Source organism: Equus przewalskii, chromosome 31, assembly GCF_037783145.1.
Source record: "Equus przewalskii isolate Varuska chromosome 31, EquPr2, whole genome shotgun sequence".
NCBI lineage: Eukaryota > Metazoa > Chordata > Mammalia > Perissodactyla > Equidae > Equus > Equus przewalskii.
The window spans coordinates 25,347,592-25,360,179 of record NC_091861.1 but is presented as its reverse complement, the minus strand read 5'-3'; the positions used below and the strand labels follow the sequence as shown (position 1 = coordinate 25,360,179).

Genomic DNA, 12,588 nt, shown 5'->3' with positions numbered 1-12,588 from the left:
TATAAGCCTCCCTGAACTTTCTTTGTAAGTCTGGAGCCATGCAGTATTGACTAGCAAAGCCCACAGAATATACTTCTTTCTGGAAGTTTTCAAAGAAATCTCAGATTGGGTGTATAAAAGTCTCTGTTATTTGCTCTCTTGAGGCTAGGAGGCTAAGCCCAAGAGACCTTTCCAACATATGTTTTATCTGAAATACCTATAAATTAGGGTGAATTCCTTTTGAGGTTCCCTGGCTTTGCTAAGGTTCCTGGCTGTGAGGAAAGGCACCTGGAAGGCTGCATTGTCAAGCAGGCCCCAGGCGGGTTTTCCTGGGAGGGCTTTGTAGGCATTGGCTCCCTGCACGGAGCCCCACTTTGTTCCATAGTAGTGGCTTGTATAACACCACTTCAGGTGAGGCCTTAGCTGCGTGAATTGTCCAGCTGTATCCTGGAAAGGTAATTAAGACAGCGAAGGACGCAGAGCACTGCCAAATCAGATAATCCCCAGAATCTTCTAAACAACATCCGAATTTCATGGATGGGACACTCCATAATCTTTTGCTCCTTTCAAAGTCTTTTACAGTTTTCCTGACACTAATATGTACCACACACTGTGCTTGGTTCTGAGGGTAGGAGAGAGAAATTAGCAAGGTGCCTACCCTCAAGAATCTACCGAACAGCAGGGAAGAGAGAATTGAACAATGGCCATGGTACAGGGGATAAGGCCCCTGACGAGTATGTGCACAAGTACTCTAGGAACACACCAGGTGACACCTAAATTGATTGATGAGTGGGGAAGTATGTCCAAAAAGGGGAACACTTGAGCCACGGCATGAAGGATAACTAGAAAGAGAAAAGGCCCAGGAGAGGGCAGTTCTGGTGGACACATCAACACCTGTAGGCCTGAGGCAGAAGACCTCGGGAAGCATGCAAGAAAGGAAGCTGGTTTGCTGGTGCTGGGGCACACATCTGCGTGGCAACTGAGGCCTTCAGAGAGGCTGGCTTAGCCAGACCTCTCTGGGCGGAAGTAAGGAGTGTGAGACTTAGCCTGAAAACAGTAAGGAGCTGTTGAAGGATTGGTTTAAAGAGAAGGAGAGCATTGTTATATTTGCCTTTAAAGGATCTCTCTGTCAGCAGTTTAGAGACTGTAGAATTCTACAAGTCACAACAATAGAGGCTCAGATAAGGCGTAGGCAGTTACGCCAGATTTTCTAATGAGTGTAGATGTGTACAGACAGAGACAGTGGGGGTAGGAAGAGAGGGGATAAATGTAAGAGAAGAGCTTTTTGGGGAGAGGAATCAACATATGCAAAGGTCCTGCAGTGGAACAGTTCAGGGCAAATATAAGGGATTGAAAGAAGGCCGTGATGATGCCTTGTAGGTTAGAAGAGAATGAACTAGGGAGCAAGGGAGCCAGGGGACAGATCCCAGACTTGCAAGACCTGATAAATGAAGAGCATCAGAAAGTCATATACTCTTTTTTCTTTTTCTTTGACAAATATTTATTGAAAACCTACTAAAAGCTGCTACTCTGCACCCCCTGAAAGAAAGGCTGTTCATTTATTAGGTATGATAATGATATTTTGGTTGTGTGAGAAAATATCTTTATCTGTTAAAGATACTTAATGAGATATTTACAGGTGAAATGATAGATTGTCTAGGATTTGCTTCAAAACCTTGCTGTTCAATGTTTGACCTCTAGATCCAGCTGCAGTAACGTCGCCTAAGAGGCTGTTAGAAATACAGAACCTCTGGGGCCGGCCCCATGGCCAAGTGGTTAAGTTCATGTGCTCTGCTTCAGTGGCCCAGGCTTTACCAGTGTGGATCCAGGGCACCAACCTATGCACTACTCATCAAGCCATGCTGTGGTGGTGTCACACATAGAAGGACTAGAGTGACCTGCAACTAGGATATACAACTATGTACTGGGGCTTTGGGGAGGATTAAAAAAAAAAAAGGGAGGAAGTTGGCAACAGATGTTAGCTCAGAGCCAATCTCTCCTCACCAAAAAAAAAAAAGAAACTCAGGCCCCATCCTCAGAACCACTGTAGAATCAGAATCTATGTTTTTATGAAGATCTCCAAGAGATGTATATGCACATTGAGGATGGAGAAACGCTGCTTTAAAATACGTGGTGTGAGGGAGACTATGGGTAACGGATGAAAGAAACAAAATTGGCAAATAGTGATGATTATTGAAACTGGGGGATAAATGCATGGGGATATGATTGATTGTAGGTCAAGTGTGCTTAAATCAGGGACTGATAGACTGGGTGGTTGTGCATTTGTTCATACATACTCAATCTAGTGATTTTATTTTTATTAGTTTGAGGTGCAAGTAAGTGTTGAGATAAATATTGCCTGATTCCCTCCCCTTTTTCCTGCCAGCTCATCAGAATATTGGGTGATATTCAGAAACCCGAATGCATATTTCTTTTAAAAGTGTGTCTTATCGAGTCAAATTCTTCCTTTAAGATTTCTGAAAGAGACTTATTTTAACTAATGCAACTTGGTCAATTCCTCTTTCTAGGCACGCTTAAAAAGGCCTCTTAAGAGCCTTGATGGTGCTCTGTATGATGATGATGATGATGACATCGAAAGAGTAAGCAAGTAAGTGATGGATTTTGGTGTCCTAGTAAGAGCTGTGGCTTAATGGCAGAAGTTTTAGGTTACAAAACATGTTTGAAAGAGTGTGCACTCCTGGAGATCAGAGCTTGCTCCCTTGCAGTGTTCTTCTGCAAAAGGAACCATTGCTCGTTGGAGTCTCATGGGGGATAAATCTTGAGAAGGGAATGCAAGATAGACCTGAAATACCTTGTTCTTGGAAAGCTTTAATGCCTACGGAGATATCTGGGTAGTGTTAAAGGGGGAAAAGAAGCCCAGCTAAGTTAGACTCCTGCCCTGCTACTGAAGGGGGCAGGTAGTTATCAGGAAGAGTAGGAATAGTCAGCTGAGACAAATTGAATCAGGGACAGGGAAAGACTTAAGTCTATGCTGGCATCAGAAGAGGAAAGTTTAATACAAAGTGTTAAAATTAATTTTAATATGAAATAAGGGAAATGATAATAGTATTGTTTAGCGTTTTAACAATTTTAAGATATAGGTTGATGACAAAATGGACATTATTTTTTCTCCAGTTAGTATGTCTTTGTCTATATGAAGGAATATGCATTCTTCTCTAAAATAAGTGAGTAAATAAATGAAAGGAAAACCATATAAAAATATTGAATGTAAACTTGGGCTATAGCAAGCTCTCCAAGTGTTCAGTCTAATATTTCTAAGGCTAATGTCCCAAATCACACAGAATTAGGTTGTGTGAAAAGCCCTGCTTCTGCCTCCAGATTGATAAGGTCCACACACTGTTTGTTCTTAATGTGTGTACTCAAAATTTGCAGTGTTTGATTCGGTCTATGTATCACTATAAAGAATTTGGCCGTGAACCAATTATCCATTTTGTTGTTCTTTCACTGAAACAGTCGCTTTGGTTTTAAAATTCTCATTACTTGAGTATAACTGATGAGAGGTTGCTGACATGCAGCACATGTGGTTGCCTAACTGCCAGTGCACGGTTTATTCTTCTCAGGTTATCTTCTGAAGACAGTGAAGAAGCTTCTGCTTATTTTTATGAAAGTGATGACTCTGTTGAAACAAGAGTAAAGACTCCGTACTCAGGTGAAATGGACTTACTAGGAGAGATCCTCGATACATTGAGCACACACAGCTCAGATCAAGGGAAGCTGGCAGCGGCTAAGAGCTTGGATTTCTTTAGATCAATGGATGATATTGATTATAAACCCACGGTTAGTTGATTTTTCAGCTTATAAAGTTAAATGAAAACACCTTACCCTTGCTATGATTGCCCAGTGTTATAATCTTAGTTGGTAGAAGCATTTAACCTCTAATGGATGTGTCAAACTTCAAAAATAGGATAAAGTAGAATCATTAAGAATTATTTCTAGTAACAAAATTCCAGTATTTTCCCTTTTATTTATCCAATTCTGGTGGTTATTGTCATTAATTGGAATTCTTTTGTCAAGCAGTAATATTTTCTTAGAATCTAATTTTATAGCTGTATTTTCTGGGGAATTTTTTTAACCTGAAATATTCCCACTTTTTTCCTATATTTCTTGAATCTTCAAAAAATTTTTAATAATTGTATTAATTCAAGTAATTTTTCATTGCATTGCTTCAAAAATAAACAATGCTTTAAACAAATTGAACTGAATGCTTTAAGAACACAAGAGATTGAAGTGTTAAGTAGTGGCAGCCTGTTCTGATTGAACATAAATCCAGAACATGGCATTAATTATGTAATCTACTATGTCTATTTGTTTTTTGTTTTGAGTTTTCTTTTTTCTTTGCAAATCATTTGTATTTCATTTTATTTTTTAGGTTTATTGAAGTATAATTGACAAATAAAAATTGCATATATTTAAGGTGTACAACTTGCTATTTTTGGATATGTGTATGTTGTGGGATGATTACCACACTCAAGTTAATTAACATATCCATCACCTCACATAGTTACCATTTTCTTTTCCTGTCTGTTTTTTTTTTTTGAGAGCACTTAAGATCCACCCTCTCAGCAAATTTCAAGTAGACAATACAGTATTGTTAACTGTAGTCATCGTGCTGTACAGTGGATCTCCAGAACTTATTCTACTTGCATAACTGAAACGTTGTGCCCTTTAAACAACATCTCCTCTTTCCTCCCCCTCCCCCACCCCAGCCCCTGGTAACCACCATTCTGCTCTCTACTTTTAAGGGTCTGACTGGTTCAGATTCCACGTATAAGTGAGATCATGGAGTGTTTGTCCTTCTGTGTCTGGCTTATTTCACTTAGCATGTCTTCCAGGTCCATCCATGTTGTCACAAATGGCAGACTTTCCTTCTTTTAAAGGCTGAATAATACTCCGTTGTGTATATACACCACATCTTCTTCATTCCTTTATCCGTCAGTGGACGTTTAGATTGTTTTCGTATCTTCACTATTGTGAATAATGTTGCACTGAACATATGGTGCAGCTATATTTTCAAGATAGTGATTTCATTTCCTTTGGATAAAAACCCGCAAGTGGGATTGCTAGATCATATGGTAGTTCTATTTTTAATTTTTCGAGGAACCTCCATACTGTTTTCTGTACTGGCTGCACCAATTTGCATTCCCACCAACAGTGCACAAGGGTTCCCTTTTCTCTACATCCTTGCCAATACTTATAATCTAGTTTGAATCTTATTGGTGACAGTTTCAAGGACATGGAAACCAAGGTCCATCTCCTTTCATTCCTGTTACTAGAGCCATTGGAGGTATTCAGAGTTAACTATCAATGCCATAGTTCCTCTGGGAGGAACTTCAAGTCCCCAGCCTTACAAGATATTAATGTTGATTTGAAAATGGAAAAAAATATGGCTAAGTAATGCTATAATTTTATTAAAAATTTTCTGAATTTGTTTCTTCTTTCAGAATAAATCCAATGCGCCTAGTGAGAATAACCTGGCTCTGCTTTGCAGTGGTTCTGGTGACCAAGCAGAGTGGCATCTCGGGCAGGATGACAGTGCCCTCCATGGCAAACACCTCCCTCCCTCCCCCAGGAAGCGAGTGTCCTCTATTGGCCTGACAGATTCTCTGTTTATCCTGAAAGAGGAAAACAGTGAAAAGCATCTCAGTGTCGACAGCGTGAGTGGGACTCCGACAGTGGAGAAGCCAGCTTCTACTTCAGGACTGGATTTCCAGCCAGCTGCACTTAAAGTTTCCCAAACTGAAGAAGGAAAAACAGAACAGAAGGAAACACTAAGCCAGACTTCAGATGATCCACTCATACTCAGCCTTGGGCGACGCTCATCTACCTTTGTTCCTTGGGAGAAGGAAGGGAAAGAAGCCAAAGAGACTTCAGAAGATACTGGGCTGCTTCATGAAGTGGTGTCATTATGTCGCATAACATCTGCCTTCCAACAGGACTTGAACATTTCAGAGGAAAACACAAGTGGAAACCAAGCTTAAATCAACAATTTCAATCTCTTGTATCCAAGCTTCTGTGGAGACATTTTAGGATTCCATGTAATCGATATAGTAAACAATTACTTGTAGGAATGACAACTCTTACTACTGTCTAAAAGTTATTTTTCATTTAGAACATACATTTCCCCCACTCGTTCGTCTCATGGGTATATATTATCCATTGATTTTTAAATGTAAAGCTAATTCTTCTACTGTGCTCTTAAATCAGGTACTAGTTTGTATGTATGTTGAAAGCAGGTATTGATGATTTCCCACCATTTGGTGCTTAATGCCATTCAGTTTATTTAAACTAAGTATGCATATATAACCCTTGCACATAACCAGTAGCTACTATACTAATCTGGTTGAGCATCAACTGATCAAGATATCAAAACTTTTCAGAACTAGCCTGAAACTGTTGACCCGCTAATTGCCTTAATCTTAAACCTATATTAAGCATACTTAAATAATTTATAGAATTACATGTAAATTTTGAAAGATAAGTTATATGTGATCTGCAGAGCAATAATGCCTTTTTCTATTCATTGAATCAAGGACAAAATTCATTTTTTCAAAGTTAAAAAGCTCTCTTGTGAACACTGCAGCCATATTTTCCAAAAAGTACAAAGGTACACATTTACCTGTCACTCAGTGAAATATATGAAGTACTGAATTGCAATGTGAAATTAATGACTTCTGTTTACAAACGAGACACTTCAAAAATTTTTCACCGTCTCTCCGTATGCCTTTGCGTACATCCAAGATCCCACCCCCAGAAAGCCAAATGCAATGTAAACTGTCCTGATGAAAAATGGTCATGTCTTTTTTTCTTAACTAATAATTCTTTATCAAAATGCTTCATGTTATCTCAATTTACTTTTTAAAATAGTTGACTTTATATTTTAGAAGTTTTAAATTTATAGAAAAATTGTGAAGAAAGTACAGAGAGTTCCCACATAAGCCTGCACACAATTTTCCCTGTTACTAGTATCTTACACTCACCACAATTAATGAACCAATACTGGTAGGCCATGCTTTATTCAGATGTCCTTAGTTTTTTTCTAATATCCTTTTTCTGTTCCAGGGTCCCATTCACGATATACCACATTTTACTGGGTTGTCACATCTCCTTAGATTCCTCCCAGCTGTGACAGTTTCTCAGACTTTCCTTGTTTTTGATGACCTTGACAGTTTTGAAGAGTACTGGTCAGATATATTGTGGGAGGCACCTCTGTTGGAATTTGTCTGATATTTTTCTCGTGATTACACTGGGATTATGGTTTTGGGGGAGGAAGATTACAGAGGTAAAGTGCCATTTTTATCACATCATATCAAGGGTGCATACTGTCCACATGATTTGTGAATGTTGATGTTGACCTTGATGACCTCACTGAGGCCGTGTTTGTCAGGTTTCTGCACTATAAAGTTACTCCTTTCCCTCCCTTTCCACACTGTAGTCTTTGAAAGGAAGTCAGTCTCTGTACAGCCCACACTTAAGGAGTTGGCGCTTATGCTGCTGCTTCTTTGAGGCAGAGCATCAGCGTGAATTATTTGGAATTCCCCTGCCTGGGAGGGTTGTCTCTTCTGCCTCAGATTCACTGTTAGGCTTTGAAATTCAGGGAGAAGGAGCCATACATTGATTGCTTCACGAGAGGTTGGGTTAATAGGTGTAATCAGAAGAAAAAACGGTGATGTTATGGTTTATTTGCTGTCAGTATGTTCAATAGATAGACTCTCTATATCCCCAATCATGATTACTTTTTAGAAATTGTCGTTTTAGAAAAGGTGTTTGAGAAACCATTCAAGAATCCATCAGGACTGTACTCTAAAATATTTACTGAAATAATTTTCAGTTAAAAAAAAGCCCCAGAAGGGGTTTTGTTAAAAACATTGCTTAAAAATATTTACCTAGGTCAATCTTTAAATAATTCAAAGAAATGGCCAAGTTTTTCTTTTTTAAACTGCATTCCAAAATCTAAATGGATATGTTTTATTTGGGACAATTATTCATTCATGTTTATGAAGGAAAACAAATCTTGTTTTCCTTATAAGGATGAACTCTGTATATTAAGGAAAATAGTGTTTAATCCTTATTTTTTTAAGACAAAAGTAAGACTCAAGGTTCTTGTCAAATTTGCCTTTATGTACTCATTACAAATTCTGTTTTACTTTATTGACATATGTAATGAAAGAAGTCCATTTATCAGCAGAACTGTTCTAAATGAGAAGGAAAAAGGGGTGTTCTGGTTGTTAATCTGCTCAGCAAATATTCCTTCATAATTTTTGAAAAGGATGTAAAACAGCCTTTTAATAGGAATATTGGTATGAGGTATTTTTTCCTTCAGAATTCATAGTCTGAAGAAGGAGATAATCGTGAGTGTAGCATAGGCAAAATTTGGGTTTTAGTCCATTTGCTTAATAGATATCACGGCCTTAGAATTTTCTACCTTTCGGTTGCCTCACAAGATGCTTGACTGTAGTGCTGTATTGTTTAAGCATATTTAGCCACTCACAAGTGATCATCGCGTCAAGGTATTTGAAACTGGACTGGTGCCTTATTTTAACGGACAAAGTCAGCTGTTATATTCCACGTTAAAAGCAAAGCAAAAACAAAAACTCTACGTGATATTCTCAGAAAAAATCCGAAAGACTAGTAGCAAGTGTTAGTATTTCAGACCATTAAATGTTTGAGTATTGAAAGTCTGCTCGTAAACTAGACTTCCTACTATTATGATGGACATAGGGAGAAGGAAGTGAAATTAAGGTGAATTCTGAAATAAACAAAAGTATTATCTTCTGCTAGGTTCGTATTTTCTATTAGAGCTAAACCAAATATTTGTAAACTCCCCTGCTGTTTGAATTTTTTTTTTTCAAAGAAATGACACCTGTTCTACAAAAGAATTGTATAAACAAATAACACCTTTGGCTTTGGGATGTGGTCTTCATGTGGCCTCTAAACAGTCACGGTCTCCTGCAGCCCACTCCAGCTTTTCTCCTTTTGCCCTTAGATATCACATCCGTGGTATTTCAGGGATAGAAGAGCAGTGTGTGAATCTAGGAGCTATTTTTTGTTAAGTGGAAGTGTTGTTAAGTGTTACATTTGATGGTTACCTACTTTAGCATATTTTAGAAAGGCACCAAAATATAGCATGATAATTTTTTGATTAAAAATTAATAACTTACCCGTTTAGGAAATATTTATTGACTCTTTGTACTGATCATATGCAAGTACAGTAGCTGAGGAGGTAGGCAAATAAAATAATCGACCTGCTCTGAATGAACCAATTAAAAGGAAAAGGAATTGCAAATAATAGTAATAATAATAATATATTTTGCTTAGAAGTTATTAGCCCGAGGTTCTAACACCCAAAAAAGGGCCTTTTAAAGCTGCTTAATCTAAAACATGCTCTAAGTCTAGAACCATAGTACTGTTTGTAATTTCATTAACTTTCTTTCTCTGTTATTATACAAAGTATAATAATGCTGCTATCTAAGATATCTACTTTTAAGGGACAGATTCAGAGACTCTTAGAAACTAAGTGTCCTTGTTTGTTGGATTCTCTGTCACCACGATGCCCAGTCTTTTCACCAGGCAGCACTGGGCTCTCTATAATGGAACGAGGCTCCTTTGCAAAACTTAGGGCCACTTTACTCAGTTTAGGATTAACAGAGGGTGTGGAGGCACGTCCATGGGAATCTGGTTGTTACTGTCTTTATCTTGATAACAGCTTTCTCTCGAAATAGTCCCTCCCCCTTTTAAATTAAAACTGTATGTGACAGTGCTGTTGTTAGGATTATAGGATCCACAAATGCTAATGAATTAGTTGTTTCTTAAATAAGGTGAAGAAGTAGACTCCTGATCAAGAGGAGAAAACTGTGAATATTCTTACGATCAGTAGATCTTCCTTCTCTTCTAGAAAATCTGGATTTTCATGAAAAGATTATTTTCATGAATAAATTTTCTAATGCAAATTCCATTTTGTTTAACATAAAGAACTTTGATTCTGGGTAGATATTAGTAAATCAGAATATAAATTTAAGAATGTAAAATGAATACCCATATCTAATTTTCCCCCAAGCACTTCTTATTACTGGACTTAGTTTTTACAAACTCTGTGTCAGTACTGACATCTTTCCTGTGTCAAGCCCAGAAATTTGTTCAGTCTGTTTCTTAAAGCTTGTTTAAGAGACAGAATTGTTTTGAACAAACCAGTTAACATTTTGATTTGGTCAAGATAGAGAATTATGTATATTTAGAAAGAAGCATATTTTATTTTGAAAATAATAGGATTTTGTGCAATATTTTTTCCTGCATAATTTAGTTCATATAAATATGCACATCTGCTTTTCCAGCAGATGCCTTAAGGTCATATTTTTCAGTATTTGTGTAAAACTGTATGTAGCAATGTTCTATGTGATTTTAGAAAAAAGTGTTCTTTATAATGTTGCCAGAAGGAATGTTTTTGTTTATTTAAAATAATTATGGGTATTGCATTATTGTATCATAACTAACTGCCTCAGCAACAGTAAATATGCAATAAGAAAATCCTGAACCTTAGATTAGTATTAACAATGTTGTTACTTTAAAAGAAATGTATATAGGGCAAAATGCTGATTCTACATGTGTACATTTAACAAATGCTCAATCTGTACCACGTAAATCCAAACGGCCTTTGTATGGTGATGACCACATATGCAGATTGTAACATCCTTTGTGATGAACCTTTGGTAAGATTTATAAAGGGCATTGCCAACACTTTTTGACTGTCTGTAACTAAGTTAATTTTTGTATAATGTACAGTTTGTTTAACCTTAGAGCTTCTATAGATTTCTACTTTTATTATACTTGAATGAGGCAGAAAAGCACTGTGGAAAATCTGTAGCTCTGGATGCGATATGCAAATATACCAAAAAAAGAAACCAAGGTACTGAACAGCAGTGTTAACTGGATGCTTTCCATCCAGAAAGCTGTGTTTTTTCAAACCATACTTTAGTTAAGTGAAGTAATTTAAAATACACAATCTTTTATCTTAAAAGGTTGCAGAGTCACAAATGATTACCTCTTTGACATGATACACCTCTAAGTCTCTTCGTCTCTTTGTGATTTCATTTCTCAGAGCCATGTTGAGGTACCTTAACAAATCCACCCTCTGGTTGATTATGTGATGTTTAGGACAGGACAGAATTAGAACTCTGCACATGCTAAATGCACCACGTATGTCAAGTCACCATCCTTCAGATAGTATAACGTCCATATGGTTATTTTGAGAACCATTTAATAATCATCTACCAAAAATGAGATTTCTTGAATCTATTATGATTTAGTACTTAATCGCAATGCCTAAAACAGCTGACAAGTATGAACTGCATGGAGCCTACAATTTAAGATGTATAAAGCTTTTTTACATATGAGGTACATGAAAGGTTCAAAATTGAGCTTTTCCAAAGCTTATTTCTTTTGCTTTAAATGAATACCTGTTTAAAAGGACTGAAAACCTTGAGCTTTTTTGCTAGACATGGTGACAGATATCTGTAAAAACCTACCCAGCATTGAGATTTGCTTTCTTATTCTTGCATCCTTGAGGCTACAGTATAAATCATCTCTGAAGTTGACTACTATTGGGAGGACATTGTGTATAAAAATATTGCTTTGGAAATTTAAAAAGTATGCAAAAATAAATAATGGGTGAACTACACATTACCATAAAGTGCCCAACAATGCAGTTATAAAATAAAATTGGTCATAAGCAAAACTTCACGCTGTGGTGACTTGTTTTACCATTGGCCACTTATTCCCCTCAGTGGTCTAGGTGAGCTGTTGTAGGACCTTCCGTCTCCATCTCTGAGCTTTCTAGCTGCTGCAGTGTAGATTCAAGCCCAGATCTTCCTGACAGGTCTGCTTGAGAGGTGTCCATCCTTTCCTGTAGCGTCAGCTAATTTGTTAGGCTCTAAAATCATAGGATAGGCAAGTGGGAGTGTCGCTAAGTATATCAGAGCAGGACCAACAACTGCTGTTTATTGACCGGCAGCTAAGAGTTGAGGACAGAGATGAAACAGAGCAAAGTGTGTGAATAGTGCTCCAGAAACGTCTCATCCGAGAGCTGCGATAGTTCCACTTAGAGCAAAAGTCAAATTTGAAATGAGCACAGTTTCCCTTTGGGTGCAGAATTTCTGGGAATAATATGCAGAACTTTTCTTGCTTCCATAGAAGAAGCAAAGGGCTTGACAACAAGGAAAGAGAGATTATCCTTGTCAGCCTAAGGGTTAGCTGGCTCTTACTGGGTTTGATTGTTCCCGCTTTGCAGGGGTTAGTGTCAGGCCGTCTGAGTGTCTGTGGGTGACAAAGATGGTCGTATCTTAATTCTGTAGGTGCAGAAGTAAAAAAACCCAATTGGATTTTCTTTATGTCTAAATGAAACTAATACTTTTTTGGAGTATTCATATGTAGTGAATCTTAGAATTTTCTTGCCTAGATGTAACAGAATGAATTACAGGACAGATAAAAATTTGTACATATGTGGAAAATATAGTATTAGCGTAAAAATAAAATAGTGTACTGTGGAATCTTCCAGGTGAATTAAAACCTTTCCCAAGTTCTGCCATTGCTTTGGAC

General features: G+C 37.5%; 1 protein-coding gene across 10 annotated transcripts in view; it reads left to right on the top strand.

Annotated features, from left to right (window-relative positions):
- The window catches only part of DENND1B (DENN domain containing 1B), a 244,053-nt gene extending 232,325 nt beyond the window's left edge, over positions 1-11,728 (top strand). For all 10 annotated transcript variants that reach the window (XM_008538111.2, XM_008538110.2, XM_070602421.1 and 7 more), the window contains 3 exons: positions 2,508-2,587; positions 3,561-3,777; positions 5,442-11,728. In XM_008538111.2, coding sequence (XP_008536333.1) covers positions 2,508-2,587; positions 3,561-3,777; positions 5,442-5,978 — 834 coding nt within the window. In that variant the 3' untranslated portion in view covers positions 5,979-11,728. The remainder of the gene's footprint in view (positions 1-2,507; positions 2,588-3,560; positions 3,778-5,441) is intronic.
- Positions 11,729-12,588: the final 860 nt, after the last annotated feature.